The sequence below is a fragment of the Mytilus edulis genome, chromosome 14 (genome assembly GCF_963676685.1).
Source record: "Mytilus edulis chromosome 14, xbMytEdul2.2, whole genome shotgun sequence".
NCBI lineage: Eukaryota > Metazoa > Mollusca > Bivalvia > Mytilida > Mytilidae > Mytilus > Mytilus edulis.
In genome coordinates, this window is record NC_092357.1 from 15,150,274 (window position 1) to 15,176,586 (window position 26,313).

A 26,313-nucleotide genomic window follows, 5' to 3' on the forward strand; every position below is an offset into this window, starting at 1 on the left:
GAGAGGCCTTCAAAATCTGGTCACCTACTAGGTCGTCAATGGTAATATGGTGGCATTAGAGAGGCCTTCAAATCGGGTCACCTACTAGGTCGTCAATGGTCATATGTTGGCATTAGGGAGGCCTTCAAAATCTGGTCACTTGCTAGGTAGTCAATGGACATATGTTGGCATTAGAGAGGCCTTCAAATCCGAGTTACCTACAAGTACTTTGTGAGTTATTTTGGTAGCCATTAGAGAAAGTCTTTTCGAATACTGATTACTTGCAAGGTTTTCGCGAGTTATTTGAAGGCATTAGAGAAGACTTAGAACCCTAGTTACTTGCAAGGTCTCCACCAGTTATTCACAAAAGTCTTCGAATCCAGACCTCGACTCGTATAAAAACATGGTCCACTCAAACTATTTTATGCGTCGTTTTTTGTGTGTGTGTGGAAAATATAGCTTCCAAGTGAATTTTGATATAAGTAAAGAGATCTGAACTTTGACTGACAAGACCAGTATCTTCTTACCTCTCTAACACATTTTAAAATATCATTCGCTGTCTTAATTTTTTTTACAAATCTCGCTAACAATTTTATTAGAAATCTCATTTCATTGTGAAAATAATATGTGTTATATATTTTAAACAAAAATATGCTGATTATTGATATAACCTTTATGTTCTAAATTGTTATTTCGAACAAATTTTCACATCACGAATTAAATTGTTATTCCAAAAACACTAAGTGTGTTTTTTTTTCTCACAAATTCATTTCTAATTTTCATTATCATTATATTATTTAATTATTTTAATGACTATAACCAATGAACCATGATAACGGAAAGAAAATAATTCTGCATTGAGAGAAACAAATATTTGAACAGTGATTTTATATAACCAGTCAATTACGGACAATATGTTGATTGATTGATAGATTGTTTTTGCTTAACGTCTTACATCCAGTAGAGGACGTTAACAAACCAACTAACATACAGGTTTGCTCAAAATACCAAAGAATGCTATTAAAATTCAATTTGAAGTATACAGAAAAACTTTCAGGAAAGAAAAATTTACATTACACCTTTCTTTTTTTTTTTAAATATATTTGTCTCCTGCAAGAACTAACACCTTTCCAGTAGCACAGGTTTGTCTGATGTGGAAATAAATTTTGGAGTGAAAACACTTATACAGGATAAATTTAACATTAAAAAAACTAAACTTTATCAAAATCACCGTCAAAATAATAATAAAGGACAACAACAAACCATAAGCATGCTTTATTTTGTCTTCATAATTTGATATGTATTTATTCTAGTCCGATTCTAAATGCATACTTAAAATACTGTTTAACCCGATGTTAATGGAGTACTCACTTCAAATTTCAATATTTTAGACCCTGATTACAGGAATACTCACTGCTTGTTTCCATTCAGTCTATATCCCACTAGGACAACAAATGAAAGAACAATTCAATACATGATTCCAAGAAACATGTTGGGAACCTTTCCAATAACATTCCACGAAAGATGTTCTTGATATTGTCTTTTATCTAATTCACAGTAATCAAATAACTTGGAATCGATATGTAATAACCACTTCGTATATTTGTTCGTAAAGAATTTAATTATCATCAAAATTATGAAATGCACACTATGCACTGCTTTGTTACGATGTACGTTAAAGAGAACAACACACGTTGTGGGCATTTAATGAACTTTATTTCAACAGACAAATATAATTTGTAGCCAATTTTAGTATAAATTAATTTTGAAAGACAATAAGTATTATATACTGAACAACAAAAGAGACTTAACACTATTTTTTTAAATATTTTAATAACAGATACGTATCAAAGGTAGTATTGATCGGAAATAAATAAATAACCGCATATTGCAGTATACCAACATCCTCAGTGATTGATATAATCTTGCATCCAGTTCATGTTTAGTTATGGGCATAGAAAACTCTAGAGGAGAGAACCGAATACAAGATAATGTCTTTACGTTTCAGAAACCAAAATGTGGACAACTATGCACAAGAGCTCACTTGATAATAGCACTGAGATGTTGACAACATAACTAGTCTGGAGATACAAAAATGACGCATAATAATCAACAATATTATCATCCGAGATCTGTAATCTTATTTGTACCATTTCACTAAGCACAAATATACAAATCCTCATTGACCTTTCCCGTGAACATCGCCTCATCAGTCGCTAAAGTGAAGGTGTGTTCCGTCAACATTTTATTACATCGTATTTTTTTGTGTATTTCTAATGTTGTCTCTTGCTCATCAACCAAAAATGCATACATGTAATACAAATATCACAATCTACATATGAAAATCTTTCTTCATTTTGGTACTAATGGGTGGGAGAGGGAGGAAGATATCAAAGACCTCATCAACCCAAACAGTCAATATGTATTGCCTGACCAAATATATCCCTTTAACCAACCACTTGAGTATTGCAAGAATAAGGATGTATCACATGTACTTCCGCCAAAGATATCAACCAATGAGGTTATACCCATATCCCACAGCGATTGATATAATCTTGCATCCAGTTCATGTTTAGTTATGGGCATATACAACTCTGTTGCCCATACAGCATATGTGCATGCCAATCCCAAATAACACCACTAGCAAGGCTTTCTCTTAAGGAATAGTATTCCCAAAACTCAAAACAAAAATGTCTTCAACACTTTTATTCAATATTATTCTTTTATTTCTTTACAATGCTACTAACCATTTCAAGATACGTGTATAACCAATGTTATTTAAACTGATCGGGCGGAGCTTATGTTTTAATTTGCATAAGGACAGTTTATTTGAAGATGTGTGTGATAAGGATGATTGCCGTTATAATTATTATTGAATTGTAATCATCTATCAGTGTCACCAAACGCATATTCAAATCAACTGAGTGTATGATATGGAACGAAAAACTGGATACTTCGTTGATGAGTTTATCCCAAAACACCTGTCTATAGATGGACTGGTCTTAAATAAACGAACTTTTTAAACCCCTCCTTGTCAAGTGAAATAAAATCTAGTAGTACACAGTTCTTTATAAATAGTTTCATCATTCAATAAGTTTTCATTAATTCAACCACCTACAAACTTAAAAAGTCGCGTTAAGGCAATGAACTCATATCAAAATGAACATTATTTGAATCACATCTTCGGCATGATGAAAGCTTGTTGTAAGCAAAGGAACTTCACCTCCAAGTGTCAACTATGCTGGCTTGTCGCTTACTTTACTGTTGTTGGATCAAACTCACTCTTTACTTCCCAAACAGGAACATTGACATTGTATTTTTATTTGACTCTTCTGTGCTCTGCTGAAAATATATTAACTAATAATAATTTGCTTATTTGTATTTTAGTACAGCATTAGTCACACTTCGGGAAAATCCCTTCGCCTACAATCCACGTGGAAAACCACTAGGGAATCAGTGTCCCTCGAACTGTACACAAAGAAATATAAATTAAAAAATTTCGCCATACATAAAATTTTAGCATACATTGGTATATAAAATAAAAAAAATAAAAAATATTGCAACAATTAGTCTTCAGACAAACAGATTTTTGTGACATCTTTAAACACACCAATGAAATCATATACACATCCACTAGTAAACATCTCAAAATTACGGACATTTTTTTAGAATTACTTCTAAATAGGTTCAGTTAAACATAAAGCTGTTCCATCAGGTTTTTTTTTAATTCAAATATCATGCCATACTTGCATCCAATTCTTCTGCCTTTCTCTTCAATATAGACAAATATAATTTAGTGTTATATCTTTATCTACACTATTTCTTTTTATTATTATTATAGTTTCTGAAATCAAATCATAACTTAAACATGTTGTACTCGCCAGATTCTGATGAGAAAAATACTGTCATTGAAGGTTGATCCTCATTGACATGAATTATCGTGCTATGTCATATTGCTTCTCCTTCATACACCAGCTTGTCGGTTACACCCATTATCTGAAGACAAAAACATTCTATTCATATTCAATGTTCATTCAAAAAGACCGCTGAACGCGGACCTCGAGGAAGACCTTATAATTCAGTACTAATATATATAGGAAGATGTGGTATGAGTGTCAAGACACATCATTCCAGCCAACAAATCTAATACCAAGTGACATGTAATTTCACACTAAATGCTTTCAATTTCTAAATCCTACTATTAGTTTTGTTTAAACATATTTATTTATAGTGGATTGGGAAACAAGTTTTGCAACTTATATTAATCCCTTTCCACTTTTCGCGTGCGAGTGCTCCCTTGTAGCGGCATTAGCCTACTCTTTTTGAAATCTATAAGGGTGTCTTTAACGTGCTAGAGATATGGCTCTCTCTTAACACGGGTCAGCCATTTATATCCCCTTTCGACGGACTATCATCGTTTCCTCAAGACATTACTCGCAGATGGTGTCAAGGGAGTCGAGAGCCGAAAATTGAGTTCCTGAAATTTTCATCCCACACGGGAAGCGAACCAGGAACCTTTGTATTAGTAGTACGATGCACTAACAACTACACCACGGCTCTCATCCTACTATTCTTTTCTTACAAAGTCTTATACGGGCATTTAATTTTCTACCAGTACCTAGAAAGATATGAAATAAAAATACATAAAACTCAAACGTTACAAAATTTATCCTATAGATACACTGGTTTCAAAAAACATGTTTGGGAACCTTTCAAATAACATTCCATGAAAGATGTTCTTGATATTGTCTCTTTATCTTAACTACAGTGATCAAATAACTGGGAATAGATATATATATAGAGTGCATTTCTTTCTAACAAAAACGATGCAAACGGCTAAGCGCGCACATGTTTTGGTCATATCTTTCAAACATGTCATGATTTCCTCGACAGAAGGTTGCTAGCCTACTCACAAGGAAGTATTAAACCAAGAGTTTCAGATGCTGTTGGTGAAATCGTCGCTACGTAAATTGTACGGACGCCATCACGAGTTGCTTGACCGTTATTGAATAACCGTTTAACAGAAGATATCTAATATGTTTCTAACGTCGTAACTACAATCCACTTCCCTTTTTACCACGAATGTGACTACCGAATTAGTCTTTTTACCAGGTTTGTAATAACATGAGCAACACGTGGAGCAGGATCTGTTTGCCCTTCTGGAGCACATGAGATCCACCCCAGTTTTTGGTGGGGTTCGTATTACTTAGTCCGTATAGTTTTCTATGGTGTGACTTTCGTACTATTTGTCTGTTTGTCTTTTATTGTATAGCCATGGCGTTGTATGTTTATTTTCAATCTATGATAGAATGGTAGATTTGATAAGTCAGAAATAAAATAAAAACCGCATATATAATAGTACTATATTTCATGTCACATTTGTTTTATCGAGTATTAAAACTGGTGTCACAAAGCATCTCGAAGACCACAACGTATCCTCATTTCAAGTCAGTATTTGGTTTGGACATCCCTACTAGCATAACAAGTGTCACTATATGCAACGACGGTGAATGGATAAACTGGTGTTCTGGATTTATGGATTTAGTTTATGGCATATTGTTACATGTCTATATCACGGCCAATAAATATCGTAAATCATTATAAATAATAAGTGATCGATAACAATCAAACATGAGGTCCATACAGACCATACTCACCGCATATACGTGTTGGAAGAGTGTCATATCCTGAAATAGCGATGGCCGTGGTATAACACGAATGTTAGCATTGTTTAAAAAAGGCTGCACAGATTCTAGGAGTATGCGGAGATTTAGATAGAATGGCGGACCAGTTTAGCTGTCGTCAAGAAAAACACTGTTTTAGAGAGGGAGAAAGACCAGTTAATGACGAAACAGTTAATCATTTTTTTTCGATAGATATTGTAAAATATCTGCCAGTCGATACAATGAGAATTTTAAGCGCCGACTTGTATGGATACATGAGCAATGTGCAGAAAACCCGATAATTCATACGTACGGTACGCGGTTATGATTTATATGAAAAAATGCCAAGAAGAACATTACAACAGTCAAATGGAAATAAATGTGTATCACCATTCATATACAATTAAGTACGATATCACATAACTTTGGTGATATAGGAACCTGCCATTTTGTGAACTTTTCTCCCATTTAAAATTCATAGGTACTTCAGAACCTGTATAATCCAGTCGTTGTATTTTACACACCACGATCACTACATTAACAATATTTGGGCCAAGTTTTGTTATAATCAGCTTAAAAGTTTGAGAGAAATTAAGTATAAATTAATATAAAATCTACAGAGATTTGTAAAAAAAATTGTCCAAAAAATGGAATCACGCTGCATCATGAAAGAATATAGTGTAAAGCAATAAATGGTATGAGATGACTAACACCACTCATGTCACGTGACCTTTTTGTTTGTATTAAAAGATACCTTTGGAACAATCCCAACTCAACAGAGGTTTCAAAAACGCCTAACGTAAAACTTATGTTAAGACAGCGTTCAACTGAGAGTAACTCTTAGTAAATAAAGTGTGTTGCTGTTTCAAAAAGTTTACTTTTTATGTACATTCTGTGCAGAGTTGCTTAGGATTAAGCTTTCTTTAATAGCGTAGGAAATTAGAAAAAAAAAGTTGCGGAGAAAACTTCCCAAAGCACTGGTTTGTCCACCTTTTTTTTTTACTTTCGTGGAAGAGTCCTATTTCAAGGCGAAATATGGCTTTGAACTGAGAATATATCATGTTTGCAATATTTACGTGAAATAACTTATCGTCGCTGGGCTTCTAAAATGTTGTAAATTAATACAAATTTTTCAAGGAAAATATATCTCACAAACAGGCTTTGAAAATTTTGGCAAAATGCATGCTTGCAAAATGTCGTATGTGAACTTGAACATTTTTGTAAATAGCAGTGAAATAAAAACTTTGACATTTCTATATTATCCAAGAACTTAAATTATTTTCACAGCAATAAAGAAATGTACAATTTTTTTTTCCCAAAGCCATTCTACAACAATTTTCAAGTTTTCATGCAACATTTGGAAGCAAACTTTACAAATATTACTGACATTGGCAATTTTGTAATATGTCTTATTTCACACATTTTGATTGGTCTAACTGTATGCTATTTTGTAATACCAAAGATTTCCTCCAGCCCAGACCATTGACCAGTGTCAAAAAGTATTTTTAGCCAAAAAAGTCATATACGACATTTTAGAAGCACATGCAGCGACGATATGTGTTTCGCATGTTAAAATTTTGGCAAGTTTAATATCGAAGGGGGTTCACATTTTTTAATTGTTTTTAGGGGGATGAAATGAAAATAGATAAATTTTATGGGGGGGTCAACAAAATTTTGTATGTTTGATTTCAAAATGATCACCCCCCCCCCCCCCCCTTTTCCCCAGGTAAGTCCCTTAATTTTCAAATGATATTTAACTGCTCAAGGATGAGACACAAGAGAACAAGCTAATGATACAGCAGTTCAATATTTCAGAAATCATGCAATATACAGTAACTGTAAATTCGGAAGTTTTTTTTCGGAAAATTGAAAAATATACAAATTCCTCATTAGGATCTGCATTAATTAATGTCATAAGCACAAAATTCTCCAAATAACCAAAAACATTATATTATGAAATACAAGATCATAAATCAACTACAGAAAGTTGAAATGTGTTTATTTTTATTCTTATATATTGATATTTTATAATTATTAATTATATTCTTTTAATTTAAAAAAGTGATATGATCTTATAAAATTTATTTTTATTAATACTTTTTTTTTATCAATTTATTCTTTCGTTGTTTATTTATATAATATATTATGTATTGAATTTAATCTTATTATGACATTTTATTATGAAATACAAGATCATAAATCAGCTTCTGAAAGTTGAAATGTGTTTATTTTTATTCTTATATATTGATATTTTATAATAATATACAATTACTGTCTTTTGATGAGGTAAATATGCGGTTTTATTGACTTTTGAAAAAATGATATTCACTGAGGCCGACGGCCGAAGTGAATATCAGTTTTTCAAAAGTCAATTAAACCCCATATTTATCGAAACAAAAGACAGTAATTGTTTTATTCCTTATTCCGAGAGAAGAAAATGCATTTAATGACAAACATATACCAAAACAAATTTTACATGAAACATTTTACCATAACGTTGCATGTAAAAGCGCGTGACGTTTAGCACGGTGAATAACACTTTCTCAGGTGAATATGCTTTTTTTATTCAAAATCCAATTTATATACAGAAACCTACTAAAATAATACCAATATGGAATAATTAATTATATTCTTTTAATTTAAAAAGTGATATCTTAATTATAAAATTTATTTTTATTGATACTTTTTTTATCAATTTATTCGTTCGTTGTTTATTATATTTTATGTATTGAATTTAATCTTATTATGACATTTTGTTTCTTTATTTTTTATATTTTTATCTATTTTTATGTTATATAAGTTATTTAATTTTAATTTTAGTATATACATGTCTTTGTAAGTTTACGTGGCGTTTATGCTAGGGGCGTTTTGTTCTCTTTTATCTGTATCAGATAAACGCTTCCTTGTGACCTGCATGTGAAAATATCTATTTAAACATTAAAATCACCTGGACCTTTTGATTGTAACTTCCGCTTACGTCACATTTGCACACTTTCTATCGTTTACTGTACACGTCAACAACATGGTAAGTTGGACACAAATTTAAAGTTACAGAAAATATACAAATTTTTAGCAAGAAGAAATAAATAAATCTGATGCTGTGTATAACAAACAGAGTGCGCATATGATAACCTTTGAAATTTAAGCGTGAAATGACAAATCTGTAAGAATTTTTTGGACAGCAGTTACACCGGTGACCATAAATTTTTACTACTGTGCAAACAAAATAAATTGTTACAGATTTTTTGGGATGAAGACTTCACATAATTGATTTAAAGTAGCTTGTGGTCAGCAGCTTGTATGGATACATGAATATGATGGATCCAAGTCAAATCGGCATATTGTCGATTTTTACCAGGTGACGAAATGACTACAATTCTACCCCCTAATGATTGTTAAAGGCCAATGTACACATGTAGCAGTGGAAATATTTGTTTAAATATTGAAGGACTTACAGCTTCAGTTCCACAGCTAGGGCCAAAGTAGTCAGATTACTCTGACGTCCAATGGCTGTTTTTTGCCAGACAAGCGTCCCATATATCAAAAAGTGGATATTTGCCCACCCAAAATGGATGCACTGCTTCTGGTTCCAACGGACGGCCTTAGAATTGTATAAATAGGGCATCAATCTGTTCAGCATGTTCAGTTTTCATTTATCTCTTCATTTATTTTAAGTTTCACCTACCTGCCACACTTTACACAAATTTTCAAAAATTACAAGGCAAAAGTTTTGAGTGGGTATGACTTTCAACATTTACATTGTGCAGTGATCTGGACGTTTTTTTTTCACTACGGGCCAAGGGCACCTCAAAAATAAATTCAATGGGCCATTTTTAGAAATAATGGGCCATGTTGTCAAATGAGGGCCATTTGAATTGACTTCTGTAAAAAAAAAAAAAAATCAATATACTTTTGCAAAGAGGTGTTGGTACTTACCTTTATGATTTTAGAAAAAATTATGGATATTGTTCCTGTGATTTTGTAATTTCAATTTCAATGAATATACAATAACCCCAACAATATTCAAGTTAACCTTTATTTACAATGTTTAAACTGGCACTGTTGCCATGTTCATGTTTTTTCTTGTACATTAAATTTGGGTCTTCGTCGACAGCTGTAACCATACTTTATTCCAGACATTCCGTATCAGAGGACATTTCAGGCATTTCTTCTGCACTTTTTGTATTATTATAACTTCATCATCGTGACAAGAATAACAGTATATAGAACCATTAATTCATAGAACAAAAGAACAAATCGCTGAAGTCATGTTTACAAAATGTCAAAACGAGCCAAAGACCAAAAAATGACAAGGACAGTGAGTTGAGCGTCTTGTATGGAGACAAAAACTATGTTCCTAAAAAGTCTTTGTGGTTCTTTAATCGAAATAATAGCAAGCTAAACTAAATGGGATTATTATTAGAGTTCAATCTCGCCTGTACTAGCCAAATTTCACAAATTTAAAGTTGTTTATAAAAAAAATATCATTAATGATGGTTAATTACGTTTTTCTGGTTATCAGTTAATTAGACCGCATGGTTCTATTATTACAATAGGAAAACACCCGAGACGTTAAATCACATGGTTCTATTATCATAGGGAAACACCTGAGACGTCCCAAAAATATATAGGTGCTCCTTTTATTGGAGGAACATCACACAGTTGTGTACACTTACATGGCGGCACGGAACATGATCGGAAATTCATTTGACGATATCTAAACGTTTCGAAACGAAGTGAAAAATATTGTGCGCCATGTGGGGCGCTTACATTTGTCACTGTATGCACCATTTCTTGTCAATATGCGCTATAGGCGCAGAGCGTACGTCCTTCCCGGTCACTGATTGTGTACACACGTTGTATATTGTATGTGATGCTCTAAGTTACTGTACATGTATCATTATTTATTTATATATTTATAGCCAGCCCCAGCAAGTTCAACATCAGTAGGAGCAGGACGTAGTCCTTCATCAAAAACAGTATCACCAAGAGCAGGTGGTGGTGGATCTACTACACGACAGAGGTAACATGCTCGCTATGTCATGTACAATGTGCATGTATTTCAAGGTTCTCACTACAAATAAATTTTTGAGAGTCCAGACTCCTGATTATTGCTTAAAACTTTACACACTTCTTAGTTATATTAATCTTAATATCTATACTTTTTGGTGATGATTCAAAATTTCATTTTTGAGTTATTGAGTATTTTGTAAAAAAGGGGGAGGTTTTTTTACATATCGCCAGGGTTCTCACTAGGAATTTTTCATGGTGAGTCCTGGGACTCATCACTTTTAGAAATGGTGAGTCCCAAAAGATTTTTATGAGTCCAGGATGCATGTATTTTTTTGTGTCATAATATAATGAAATATGACGAAATACAACTGAAACGATGCGTGTTGGGTTGGTAGTTTTTATTAAATTAATAAAAATTATGCCCTCTTAATAGTTATTGCTCAAAATATATACATGTAACAGACTTCTTTCTGGGTCTATCATATTCTTGATGTTCATGATGTTGGGCCACATTGAAAAAAATGTTGGTTTGTGAAAGCCAGAGTTCCATAAAAAAGATCAGGGTGATAGGTAGGGTTTTAGTTTTTTTTTTTTAATATGAATGGACTATTTCATAATAAACTCAGTTAAAGAACTTGTCTGGTCATTTTTAGTTACCAAATTTTATTAAAAATAAAAAAAAAAAATAACTTTACAAATTAACCCCTTCCCCTCTACACCCTTTTCCCAATTAAATAAGTGTAGATTGAATTATATACACCAAGTTTAACTACTTTCATGGCACTACCATATCAGCTGTTTATTTTAAATGTCTATAAATATCCAGACAGAGTTGTCTGTTACTTAGCTATAGGTGTTTCCCCAAGTATTTTTCCCGCCTAAAATGATCATGTGACATGTTTGTCAACAAAAGAAAACATTTGGTGAACATGGTGAAGGAATTCGTTTAATTTCTGGATTTTTCTGGACACATTCTTGTTTAAATTATAAATCTATCAGCTGTCAAAAATATTGATCTACGCATCACATCGATGTTTTGACATCGACTTCCGGTTTAGTTTCTTGTCAAAACAACGGCTCAAAACAATGTCATATCATAAATCTTCTACATGTTCTAGGCAAAATGATGTTTCTGAGACTCAGGGGATACAATCAGGAGGCGTCCCAGGGACTCACGGGTTTAAAAAATGACGCGTCCAGCTCCATTCCCATGCCTCCAGGACGCGTATACTCGTCTTAACGAGAACCCTGCATATTGCGCTGTATCTCAAAAACAATTTATGATTATTGCTTAAAACTATACACGCTTCTTTGTTCTATTAATCTAAAGATCTGTATACTTTTTGGTGATGACTCAAAATTTTATTTTTGAGTTATTGAGTATTTTGTAAAAAAGGGGATGGTTTTTTTTACATGTCTCGCTGTATCTCAAAAACAATTTATGATTATTGCTTGAAACTGTACACACTTCTTTGTTATATTAATCTAAAGATCTGTATACTTTTTGGTTTGATTCAAAATTTTATTTTAGTGATATTTAGTTTTTGGTAAAAAAAAAACAGGGTGGGGGGGGGGGGGGTGTTTTACATGTCCCGCCGTGTCTCAAAAACAATAAATGGTCATTGCTTAAAACTTTCTCAGAAACTATTGATGATTATTGCATAAAACTTCAACACAAGACGTCGGGCGTATCATGCGCTCATGGCGCAGCTGTTTATTAAACTTTTGTTATAAAATGATGTTAGAGGATATGAAGAGACTCCACCCACAATCAACATACTTTCTTAAGAGTTATTTCAATTTGCATATATATTAATTAGATATACATGTATAAAAAACCAAGACTGATATAAAAAAATAATTTCCTTCCTACATTGCACCCATCCAGCATTTATTACCAAATTTCTCACACATATCATATGAAAGATTTACTAAAATACTTAGGGTAAAATACTTAAATAACCACAATTGTCAAGGATTTTGTCACTTCTCAATGATACATGAAAAGCTTAAGTCTGCTTACAATTACTGTAACAATAGTCATGATAGTGTTGAATCTGCTGATAAAGAAATCATGTTTTCGCATATTTAGATATGAGACTTTTGTCTGTTTTGAGTGTTGGCAGATTTATAAGAATCTTGAAGGGATGTAGACCAAAGAAGTACATGTATTTAAACTGATAATTTTGTTTCCACAGGAAGACCACAAGTTCCTCAGGTAATGCACGCAAATCTGTAGCTGGAGGTGGCAGCAGTAGTGCTGGTATGTGGAGATTCTATACTGAAGATTCACCAGGAATTAAAGTGTAAGTATACAGGAGGGGTTGTACATGTAGGTTAAAGGGGCCTGGTATGTGGAGATTCTATACTGAAAATTCACCAGGAATAAAAGTGTAAGCATATAGGAGGGAATGTACATGTAGGTTAAAGGGGCAATATGATATCTTCTTTTACTGTTGGACTCGCCTTCAAAAATCCTTAATGTGCACCATGGGATAGAAAACAACATTTTCTTATAAATTAGATCAGGATAACTGATAATAGATGTACATGTATATAGTCAGTCAGAGCTCAGACATAAACAAGTCTATTTCTGTTTATGACTTAAAGAAGTCAAAACATGTATTCTTTATAAAAATGTGTTTTCAATTTTAGACTTATCTAAGTCACAAAATGACAGACTTGTTTAGGTCTATTTATGTTGATGAAAAAACTTAACTTGACTTGGTGGCCAAACTACACCACCTTTGACAGTAAAAACCTGTCTGAGAGTTCAGGGCTATTCCAGTAAAATTTACCTAGGAGGGGCGGAACGCCGACGATATTTTTTTCCATAGGTGGGGGGTTATCAACATAATTGTATTCTGGAGGGTGGTGGTCCCGATTTAAATTCATTTCTGTTGGTGGGGGGTTTCTGAATGATAGGTTAAACATATTGTTCCCCCTGTTATGAAGGAAGATTCTCCTGAAAAGGTCATCCGACTGCAAATAAAGTTGGCAGACCACTAAATTTTTTTAAGCGTCCGTTTGTGTTCTTGTCAAACCAGTGATCGGGAAGGACGTGCCCCCTGCGCCTATTGCGCATATTGACAAGAAATGGCGCATACAGTGACAAATGTAAGCGCCCACGTGGCGCACGATACTTTTCACTTCGTTTCGAAACGTTTAGATATCGTCAAATGAATTTCCGATCGTGTTCCATGCCGCCATGTGTGTGTACACAACTGTGTAATGTTCCTCCAATAATAGGAGCACCTATATATTTTTGGGACGTCTCGGATGTTTACCTATGATAATAGAACCATGCGATTTCACGTCTCGGGTGTTTTCCTATTGTAATAATAAAACCATGCGGTCTAACTGATAACCCGAAAAACGTAATTAACCATCATTCATGATATATATTTTTTTTAATAAACAACTTTAAATTTGTTAAATTTGGCTAGTACAGACGAGATTTAGCCCTTATAATAATCTCATTTGGTTTAGCTTGCTATTATTTCGATTGAAGAACCCCAAAGACTTTTTAGGAATATAGTTTTTGTCTCCATAAAAGACGCTTAACTGTCCTTGTCATTTTTTGGTCTTTGGCTCATTTTGACAATTTGTAAACATGACTTCTTCAGCGATTTGTTGTTTTGTTCTATGAATTAATGGTACTCTATACTGTTATTCTTGTCACCGTGATGAAGATATAATGATACAAGAAGTGCAGAGGAATTGCCTGAAATGTCCTCTGATACGGAACGTCTGGAATAAGTATGGTATCGACGAAGACCCAAATTTAATGTAAAAAAAACCAACATGAACATGAACAAGGCAACAGTACCAGTTTAAACATTGTAAATAAAGGTTAACTTAAATATTGTTGCGGTTGGAAGAAGTTATTGTATATTCATTGAAATTGAAATGGCAGAATTTGCTGTACTTAAATCTCTTTCCTTGCAAAGAATATGTCCTTAATAAGGTGGACTGGCCAATTCTTTGCAATTTTTGTCCCAAATAATATTTTATTGCATACAGTTTATAACAACTTCAAGTACCCTCTCCCTTGTATACCGTCTCCCCACAAAAAAATATGTGTGGGTGACATCCAAACTATGCGGTCCATAAAAAAATATTTATATTTGGCACAGACAATTAGATTTTTATTGTGCATGTTGCGTGGGTGGTATTGAAGGAAAAAAATGGCCTAATTTTTGCAGAAAAATATGGCCTTGTTACACAGGAGAGTATGTACCGATTATCGTGCTATATTTGCGTGTTTCAGAAGTGTTTTCTTTGTTTTTCCAGCACACAAAAGATGACTTGATAAGTTCGGGTCAAAGTTATTAACGTCGGTTCAAACATTATGACGTCGCTGATATGTCCGGGTCAAAGTTATTAAGGCCGGGTCAACGTATTTGACGTCACAAAGACATGATACGGAATAATATTAAGAGCTGAACAGAGTGATATAGACAGTGGGACGACCGATAAATCATCTTCCTCAACATTTGCCTATTGAAAAAAAAATGTATACAAGAAATACAAAAAATAAAAAAAGAATTACATTGTGCCTACCAAAAATATTTTATGGCTCAAACTAAACTCTGAAACATCAAATGGTTGGTGCCAACCAGTTTCCCCACCTGAAGAATATGTCGTACCTGAAAATGTTATTGACAGTTTTAAAAATAAAATGGGCCATAATTAAAATTGCACCCCCTTTTTCGGTCACTGTGAGCTATTGCCGTCATGTTGCATCTGTCGTCTGCTGCTCCATAACATTGTTACATGTTTCATTTTATATTTTAATAGCAACATAGCTAGTATAAAAAAGAAGATGTGGTATGATTGCCATTGAGACCAGAGGCGGATTTAGGGGGGGCCAGAGGGCCCCCCTTTTTGGATGCACTGAAATAGATAAACCAACAAATTTTACATTTATTTGACAGGATGCAACATTTTTGTATACTTTAAAAAACTAGCTAACTTTTATTTTTTTTCTCTAGGTAGGGGGTCTTGGAAGAAAATACATGTTCTAGGTGGGGGTGTATTTTTTTAATCTTTTCCATAGGTGGGGGGTAAAAAAATAAGTGGCGTTCCACCCCCCCTGGATAATTTTTACTGGAATAGCCCTCACAAGGACTTGATCTATCTATATTTAATTATCTAATTGAACATCCTTACTAAACACAGATGTTTTACCTCATTAAGTGTGGATCCAGGTGGTTGCATTGTAAGGTTAATTAACATGATTCCCGATTTTTCAGACTCTCATTCATATTTTTCTTTAGAAGACAAGGCATTGGCTTTCAATGTTGTCATTATTTGATTTAGATGCATGACCTTTTTATAAGTATGCGTGGGTCTTGAAGTTGACCAATTTTGGTAACTTATCGACTTGTAGGAGTTGATATTTGCAACTTTTTGATTCTGGTCAATCATTTCTTGCTTAACAATATTTGACTTATTTAAGTCGTATTTTGTCTTGCATTAAAGGGAGACAAATCCTAAAACTTACAAATTTAGACATCTATAAGTCAAAAGCAGATTCAGACTTATTTATGTCTGAGCTCTGACTGATAGTACACAAATATATTGTAAATGGAATATATTGAGTTATCTCCCTTTTATTAATGTTTTTGCTTTTCTTTTCAGAGGACCAGTGCCAGTATTAGTGATGAGTTTGATCTTCATTGCTTCAGTCTTCATGTTACATATATGGGGAAAATACACACGAGTATAGACCAATCATAACACATGTTACATCATTATATAACAGGATACATCATTGGTGGAAAAACAGGATGTGAAAATTTGACCAAAGACAGTTTGTCTGTTCCATTATATTTATTGAATGCGAGAAAATACGTCTTGTTTTGGACATGACATTAAAAAAAGTAATGCAATATTAGAATTTTTAAAAAGCAGGAAATTAATTTTTATTTAACCTGTTTCAATATTGGTACTGTCATTGACTGTTGACCATAAAATTGTAAATAAAGATTGTTTGGTGTACTTAATTTTACATCATTATTTGTGAAAGTATATTTTATGACATTTTTTACTTGTATATCATAATTTTAATTTTACGAATAAGCAATTGAAAGATACCAGTCTACATGGTCTAGAAATATAAAAAGCAGCTCATTTATCTCTTGATAATACCACCTTCCATTCCATTTCATTCTGATGTTACCATTTCACTGTCTGTACCATAAGGCAACAGTAATAAGTCAATGAAATATGTGAAATAGTGTTTCAATTTAAAATTTGTTCAATAGTACTTTTGTATTTACAGGTTTGAAATCGGTAATCTCTTAACTTTCTAAGGGAGATAAATCTGATTTGATATTTTGTTATTTATTGAGTTATGTTGTGTATTTCCCTAGTCAAAAACATTTTTGACATTTAATAAAATATGTACAATAACACTGAAAAAAGAAACAATAAAATGAAGAAAACAGATTTTATTATTTTAATTATCAGCATTTATATATATAGTTTAACATGTAGACTTTGCTTCTATGAGCTGGTTTGTACTGTCTGTCTGTTTATCATTGTCTATTATATTGGGTATACTCTTTTTATACGACCCTAAAAAATTACAACCGCAAAAAAATTTTGCGGTCATATATTGGAATGTTGTCGTTGTCCGAAGACACATTGGGTTTTAGCACTATAACTTTAGTTTAAGAAAATAGAAATCTATGAAATTTAAACACCAGGTTTATGACCACAAAAGGAAGGTTGGGATTGATTTTGGGAGTTTTGGTCCCAACAGTTTAGGAATTAGGGGCCCAAAGGGTTCAAAAATTGAATAATTGGGGTTCTTTGATATTCTGAATCTAACTGTGTATGTAGATTCTTTATTTTTGGTCCCGTCTTCAAATTGGTCTACATTAAGGTCCAAAGGGTCCAAAATTAAACTTAGTTTGATTTTAACAAAAATTATATTTTTGGGGTTCTTTGATATGCTGAATCTAAACATGTACTTAGATTTTTGATTATGGGCCCCCGGCCCAGTTTTAAAGTTGGTCCAAATCCGGGTCCAAAATTAAACTTTGTTTGATTTCAACAAAAATTGAATTCTTGGGGTTCTTTGATATGCTTAATCTAACCATGTATTTAGATTTTGGATATTGGACCTCAATAGATAAATGTCCAATTTAAAATTTTAAAGTTTTTAAGTTTAAGTTCTTAGACCACATTCATTCTGTGTCAGAAACCTATGTTGTGTCAACTATTTAATCACAATCCAAATTCAGAGCTGTATCAAGCTTGAATGTTGTGTCCATACTTGCCCCAACTGTTTAGGGTTCGAACTCTGCGGAGCGTCTGGTTGTGTTTGATGATAACTAAATATTGAATGGAGCTAAATGTTAACCTCAATGAGACAACACCAGCACAACAACAAGAATGTGTCCCCAGTACACGGATGCCCCACTCACACTATCATTTTCTATGTTCAGTGGATCATGAAATTGGGATAAAAACTCTAATTTGGCATTAGATTAGAAAGATCATATCATAGGGAATGTGTACTAAGTTTGAAGTCGATTGGACTTCAACTTCATCAAAAACTACCTTGACCAAAAACTTTAACATGAAGCAGGACAGACAGATGAAGGGACACACAGACCAGAAAACATAATGCCCCCTTTACTATCGTAGGTGGGGTATGAAAATACTATAAAAGAAAGGAAAATGTTACAAATTATATTTTATGCATCAAGTATCATATAAGAATGTAGAGGTGAGGTTTGATCAGATGAACTATCCACCAGAGTCCAAATGACATTTTCAATGAAAGTTATCAAACGTTAGCCTACAGCCTTCAACAAGGAACAAAATTGATAATGTATTGTCTGTAATATAAGGTCTAGACTTGAAAAAATGTCAATTGATTGAAATAATGGGACTGATTTATGACAAAACAATTTTGTTGGACAGCAACCAGCAGCAACAGCCACTTAATAGCAGTTTCCTCCAAATTGAGGCATGTAGATACAGAAAAAGGTGCAGTTAAACATTTGAGCAAGCACTTGAAACGCCTCTAACCTAGAACAGTCGTGTAACTACAAACTAAAAATCATCTTCAAGTTCAAGTTATTTGCTGTCAGTATAGCATACTGGTTCCTTAGCTAGAGATATCATTTCAAACAACATTGCAGAATAGAAAATTAAATTATTAAGTTTTAATGTTATACAAAATGGTTTATGCCAATCATGCATAAAACCATCAAGCATATAAACAAACTACAAACATTTTGGATATTTGAGTGTGTAAAATTTCCCTTGTCAGGCAGTTGTTTTTATACGACCGCAAAAATTAAAAATTTTTTGGTCGTATATTGGTATGATGTTGGCGTCGTCGTCGTCGTCGTCGTCGTTGTCCGAATACTTTTAGTTTTCGCACTCTAACTTTAGTAAAAGTGAATAGAAATCTTTGAAATTTTAACACAAGGTATATGACCACAAAAGGAAGGTTGGGATTGATATTGGGAGTTTTGGTCCCAACATTTTAGGTATTAGGGGCCAAAAAGGGCCCAAATAAGCATTTTCTTGGTTTTCGCACTATAACTTTAGTTTAAGTGAATAGAAATCTATGAAATTTTGACACAAGGTTTATGACCACAAAAGGAAGGTTGGGATTGATTTTGGGAGTTTTGGTTCCAACAGTTTAGGAATTAGGGGCCAAAAAAGGGCCCAAATAAGCATTATTTTTGGTTTTCGCACAATAACTTTAGTACAAGTAAATAGAAATCAATGAAATGAAAACACAAGGTTTATGACCACAAAAAGAAGGTTGGGATTGATTTTGGGAGTTGAGGTCCCAACAGTGTAGGAATTAGGGGCCAAAAAGGGGCCCAAATAAGCATTATTCTTGGTTTTCGCACCATAACTTTAGTATAAGTAAATAGAAATCTATGAAATTTAAACACAAGGTTTCTGACCATAAAAGGAAGGGTTGGTTTGATTTTAGGAGTTTTGGTCCCAACAGTTCAGGAATAAGGGGCCCAAAGGGTCCAAAATTGAACTTTGTTTGATTTCATCAACAATTGAATAATTGGGGTTCTTTGATATGCCGAATCTAACTGTGTATGTAGATTCTTAATTTTTGGTCCCGTTTTCAAATTGGTCTACATTAAGGTCCAAAGGGTCCAAAATTAAACTAAGTTTGATTTTAACAAAAATTGAATACTTGGGGTTCTTTGATATGCTGAATCTAAAAATGTACTTAGATTTTTTATTATTGGCCCAGTTTTCAAGTTGGTCTAAATCGGGGTCCAAAATTAAACTTTGTTTGATTTCATCAAAAATTGAATAATTGGTGTTCTTTGATATGCCAAATCTAACTGTGTATGTAGATTCTTAATTTTTGGTCCCGTTTTCAAATTGGTCTACATTAAAGTCCAAAGAGTCCAAAATTAAACTAAGTTTGATTTTAACAAAAATTGAATTCTTGGGCTTTTTTGATATGCTGAATCCAAATATGTGATTTTTGATTATGGGCCCAGTTTCAAGTTGGTTCAAATCAGGATCCAAAATTATTATATTAAGTATTGTGCAATAACAAGAAATTTTCAATTGCACAGTATTCAGCAGTAGCAAGAAATCTTCAATTGCACAGTATTGTGCAATAGCAAGAAATTTTCAATTGCACAGTATTGCACAATAGCAAGAAATCTTCAATTGCACAGTATTGTGCAATAGCAAATATTTTCAATTGCACAGTATTGCGCAATAGCAAGAAATATCTAATTGCACAATAATTGGAGTTATCTTTCTTTGTCAAGAATAGTAGTTGAATCAACTTAAATCATTGTTTCATACAATATACAATGTATATTCACTTTTACTATCAACTGATAAATTAAAACAATCTTTACCATTCAGTGATAACAAGTGTTTATTTTACATTTTAATATTTTATGATGTCTTTAAATGAGTAGTTATTGTTGCAAACTCCATTAGAAATTTGAATTGAGATCAGTTTTGGAAAAAGGGAAAGGGAGGGGGGGGGGATTAAATTTTTCTCATTTCAGATTTCATAAATAAAAAGAAAATTTCTTCAAACATTTTTTTGAGAGGATTAATATTCAAAAGCATAGTGAATTGCTCGCAAAAAAAAATATTTTAAGTCTCATTAGACCACATTCATTCTGTGTCAGAAACCTATGCTGTGTCAACTATTTAATCACAATCCAAATTTAGAGCTGAATCCAGCTTGAATGTTGTGTCCATACTTGCCCCAACCGTTCAGGGTTCAACCTCTGCGGTCGTATAAAGCTGCGCCCTGTGGAGCATCTGGTTAAGCCTTTTCTTAAAAAAGAGATATTTTGGGGAAGCAGTGGTCTGTATCTAGTTGATTGGATGCTTCAAATCAACCTTACCTCTGTGCATCTTGTAATAAGCACTCTTTCCCTTTTCATAAAATATGTTCTGGATTTGGGAGTCGTCATTTGTATATTCTTTAATAAGGTTATTTTTTATGCCCCCACTGTAGTGGAGGATGCATTTAGTTTTACCCCTGTCCTCTGTCCGTATTAAGTCCCAAAAGTATAGTTTCCATTCTCTAATTTTTAGTTTGCCATAACCAAATGTAATGAAACTCATACACAATGCTTATTACCCAGGGGCGGATCCAGCCATTGTAGAAAGTGGGGAGGGTCCAACTATACGTCCCCATTCAAATGCATTGATCGTCCAAAAAAGGGGGGGTTCCAACCCCCCGGAACCCTCTGCCTGAATCCGCCACTGTTACCATAGAACAAACACGGATCTAATTTGAATTTTGGTGGCGTCATTTCCACTGTTCTAGAGTCATTTCCTTTTACAATTAGAAAAAAATGCTGATTTTTTTGTTTCCGTTCTCTTACTTTAGTACGTGTTATCAAACTTATATACATATTAATGCTTATTACAACAATCCCCACTCGAGCTCAGATCAAATACACATTTGGGAAGTGTCACTTATACCGTTCTTATAAGGTGGTACCCAACACTATTACTAAAATTAATTTGGCTCGTTTAATTTTGATAAAATTTTGACAAAATATTTACTTTGACTCTTTAACAAAAACGTAAAAATTTCAAAAATTTTGAACCAACCATTTTATCAGAAAAATTACACTGGTTATATAGCAGTTTGACAAACACCAATTTTGATCACCGAGAAGCTTAATATTCCCTTTACAACACAACGTAGTTAAAACGTTTAGCTGACTTTACAGAGTTATCTCCCTGTAGTGTTAGGTACCACCTTAAGTTATGTTCCTTTATAACTTAATATACAAATAGGGGCATGATCTGTGTCCCATGGATATTTCCCCATTTGTTACATATCATTCATATTTTAGCAGCAAATTTATATTCTCTATTATTTCTCTCTTTGATCATTTTCATGTGGCCTTGGTTGAAATAGCATAAACAATGTGGTCAACTATGGCAAGCCGTTCTCGTCAAAACTATGTTTAAACCCTTTTTTCGAAAAGAATACACACTGAGAATTAAAAACCTAAAATAACACACTGAGAAATCGAAATTACACACTGAGATTTAAAAAAATAAAAAACACACACTGAGAATTCAAAATTACACACTGAGATTTTAAAAAGACACACTGAGATGAAATAAATTGAAAAACACGCACTGAGAATTTTTAATTACACACTGAGATTTCAAAAATACACACTGACATTAATATGCAAATTACTAATGAATATTCATGAGATGAATAATTCAACAGATTAATATATCTTGATCTCAAGAACTCTTGTCATTATAATGAAATGCGATTCCTCAACCAACATTCGTAATAAATTTCAAGACTTAACATCGCTCATATTTATAAGTTTGTTGCCTATAATTCAGACCATTACTACCAGTAATTAAACATGTGTCCCTTTTCAAAAGTCTTCCAACTGTTTCCCTGATTTCGCTAGTTAATCTTTCATATTTTTGTTACGTTTATATGCTATAATAGACACTTGAGTAAAAATTTCACTGCATTCTTTAGCAGATTGTTCCAATGTTTTCTTATAATTTTAATAAAGTTTTTCACCATTTGGTTATATTTTGTAATAAGAGTAAGTGGGTATTTTTCTTGTTCTTGTATTTCTAAAGTTTTTTTTATTAATAATTTGGAACCAAATCGAAGGACTAACGAGTTCTGTCCCTTTGTTGTTTTAAGCTTGTAATAGATTCAGATTAAGTATGCTAATTAGATATGTGCGCACAAAAAGTGCGCACAAATCTCATTGTGTAATTTTAAATTCTCTGTGTGTAATTTTAAATTTTCAGTGTGTAATTTCAAATTCTCAGTGTGTGTTTTCAGTTTATTTATTCTCAGTGTGTCTTTTTGAAATCTCAGTGTGTAATTTTCAATTCTCAGTGTGTAATTTCCAATTCTCGGTGTGCGTTTTTCATTTTTGTAATCTCAGTGCGTCTTTATGAAATCTCAGTGTGTAATTTTTAATTCTCAGTGTGTAATTTTCAATTCTCAGTGTGTAATTTTCAGTTCTCAATGTGCGTTTTGAAGTTTTTAAATCTCAGTGTGCTTTGTTGTAATTCTCAGTGTGTAATTTTTTCGAAAAATGGTTAAAACATAGTTTTGACGAGAACGGCTTGCCATAGTCAACACTTTAAATAATACACTACAAAGGTTATTCAGTGTGCACCACACTTTTTATGTTATTTCATAGACAGAAAAAATATTACAGGGATTTCTTAAATAATTCACTATTAAAATACAATATATCTTGATTACATTACAATCAACAATTTCATTATTTAATTTGAATAATGAAAAATGAATAAGGGACGTACCTCAGCGCGTTGAGTTTACATGCGAAGTCAAGCTCCTGTAATATTGAGACCATACAGTTCTCTGTAACCACAACAATTGCGTATAAACAGCCTTGCAGGCATAATACTAAAGATGTCAACATGACAATATACAGTGATATAAATTGTCATCATTCCTTTCATACAGACAAATCTTTAAAAAAGTATAATTACCTTTTTCATTTGATCTGTAAGGTAATTCGATGGGAAACATTCTGCGTCTTCAAATAATTTTGTTTTACCTGCACTTTTCAAGTACGTGCATATATATTATAATTGGTAACCATATCAACAAAAAATGGGAACAGTATATCTGTTCCTGCAAGAACCAACAAAAACAAAGTTATTTAATGGTTCATAGATTATTCCTGCAATTTTTAACACAGTTTGCTGATATACCCTTACTGGCATGGTTTTTTATGTGGTTACAGAGAACTGTCCGACAACCTGTGATAATGATGCTGGCTAAAAACTACGTGTGATGAATTCGATAGCTTACACCAGATTTACTTACAGCAGTGAACACGCTAGTTCACACATTTCGAACTATCCTAGGCATCTTTATGTACCTACTTTGACACCAAACGCGCAAACTTAATCCCTTGGAACTCGTGGTAGTAAACATGATAGTTTTCAACTGTCGGACTACTTACGGTAAAACGCTTACTTACACCTGGCGAACTACCGGTAGTTAACACCTGCTGGACTACTGGCGGTAACAGTGCTAGATAAATCCAGTCAGAGTTCTAGCAGTGGTAAAAATGCTACCTTACTCCAGTCGGACTACTGGCGGTAAAACATTATCGAACACCAGCTGGACTCCTTACGGTAAACACCCTTACTTGAACCCGTCGAACTTATGACAGTAAACACGCTTTCTTGAACCCGTCGAACTCATGACTCCATTGTCGAACAACTTGTGGTAAACATGCTAGCTTACGCTGTCAGACTTCTGGCGGTCATAATGCTAGAATGTGGATGCTTTCTGGTTATTTTTCTTTTCGTCAGTAATTTTCTGGGATATTTTTGCATGTATTTCTTAGTCGATTTCTATTTTACTTATCAATATGGATTGTATTCGTATTTATTAATATATATTCTACCTTTTTTAATGTAGATATGTGTATTTTAGCAATTTCGATTGTTTAATTACTTTTTTTGTTTTTTCGTTCGCTAAATATCCATTGTGTAGAACTTGAAGTCTTTTAAGCAATACAAAAAATATATCAGAAAAACATAAACTACTACTACTCGTATGATATTGGGTTCTGTTATGGTACTAGTTTGTTCTTAATTATTATTGACAGGAACAGAGAAATATACACCAAACAAATTATGAACGATCAGTGCAGCGGAATTTAACGTTGGAACTATAATTTTTCATTAAATTTAATTGATTTTACGTATATCTTTTTAGTTCATAATAAGATATCATATAATTTGATATACAAATAAGAATATTCAGGTGGTATGATTGCCACTGAGACAACTCTCTACCAGTTACTAAATGACATAGACGTTATACCAACTATACATGTATAGCTAATATGTATATTTATAAATAATTTCAAATTGATAATTATAATTTTGAGAAACACTTGTGTAAATTAATATTCTTACATGTACAGAAACTCTTGACCAGCATGAGACCAGCATGACTGGTGGATTTTATACCAAATTGGGAAATATATTTCAAACCGAAGTTAATTAGACATTCATAATTTGTATAAAAAATCTAGTCAAGGTCGTTAAACACTTCCATCATCACCTAAAACGATTAGGTATCTTAAGTAACTGTTGCTGCTGCGCACCATTATATACAGACCTGAGTATAAAAGTTAAATATAATATACAGACTTATTTCAATAGTACCAGGGGCGGATCCAGCCATTTTAAAAAGGGGGGTCAACTACATGTCTTTATTCAAATGCATTGATCGTCTCAAACAAGGGGGGGTCCAACACCCGGACCCCCCTTTTGGATCGCAACTGAGTACCACGTAGTATTACCAATATATTATTGTTGTAACAGACGGCAAATTTTTAACTTTCGCTATCAAAGGGAGATGATAAATATTCTCTATATCGCGTAATAAATTGCTACATATGAATAAACGACATGACCTTGCTACAGTTCAACAGTTCATATACAGTTCAATATGACCATTTGGTATTCATATATTTGTTGATCTGTATATAACGAGCTTTACCACGTTTGTTATATGTTGATGTTCTTGTGTTATTGGACTTATTCATCATAAAAAAGGTAAACAACTTAGTTATTTCTTCAGGTTTCAACAAATTATGTCAAAATAATAACTGTTTCATTTTTTTTTATTGTTTTTTGCCGGATCAATATCATGATTTGAAGTTTTATTTCAATCATCACTCAGTCAATGCAACAATTAAACAGCTGACAAACGAGTCAAAATATGCTTTGTTGCATGTGTTGTTATTCATTTTATGCATAATATATTATTATAAATATTTGTTTACGGAAATGGTCGAGATTTCATGTGTGAATTTGTATTTACATTATTTCACGCTTACTGAACATGGCAGTGAAGCATATGTCTATAAATGGTTTTTACAACATACTTGATATAGATATATATGCTCTTCCTGTGCATGGTAATTATGCCACGACTAGTTGACTATTGATTCAGCTGGCATGTTTTCTTGTAGACTTGCTACATGTCCCTTCCTAATTATGTTTTTTCTTTTTTTTTCAATTTTGCCCCTTTAATAATTTTGATGCTATAACTAGGAGATTACAATTATACTGACATCTGCAGGAGGCAATCAGAAGGCTGGCACTTATCAGT

At 33.1% G+C, this 26,313-nt stretch overlaps 1 protein-coding gene across 1 annotated transcript; it reads left to right on the plus strand.

Annotated features, from left to right (window-relative positions):
* The first annotated feature begins 8,571 nt into the window (after window positions 1–8,571).
* LOC139503625 (protein transport protein Sec61 subunit beta-like) lies at window positions 8,572–17,108 on the plus strand. The gene is made up of 4 exons (XM_071293444.1): window positions 8,572–8,667; window positions 10,565–10,665; window positions 12,854–12,961; window positions 16,299–17,108. Exons 1-4 carry the CDS (start codon window positions 8,665–8,667, stop codon window positions 16,384–16,386), a joined length of 300 nt encoding a protein of 99 aa, XP_071149545.1. The 5' UTR covers window positions 8,572–8,664; the 3' UTR covers window positions 16,387–17,108.
* Window positions 17,109–26,313: the final 9,205 nt, after the last annotated feature.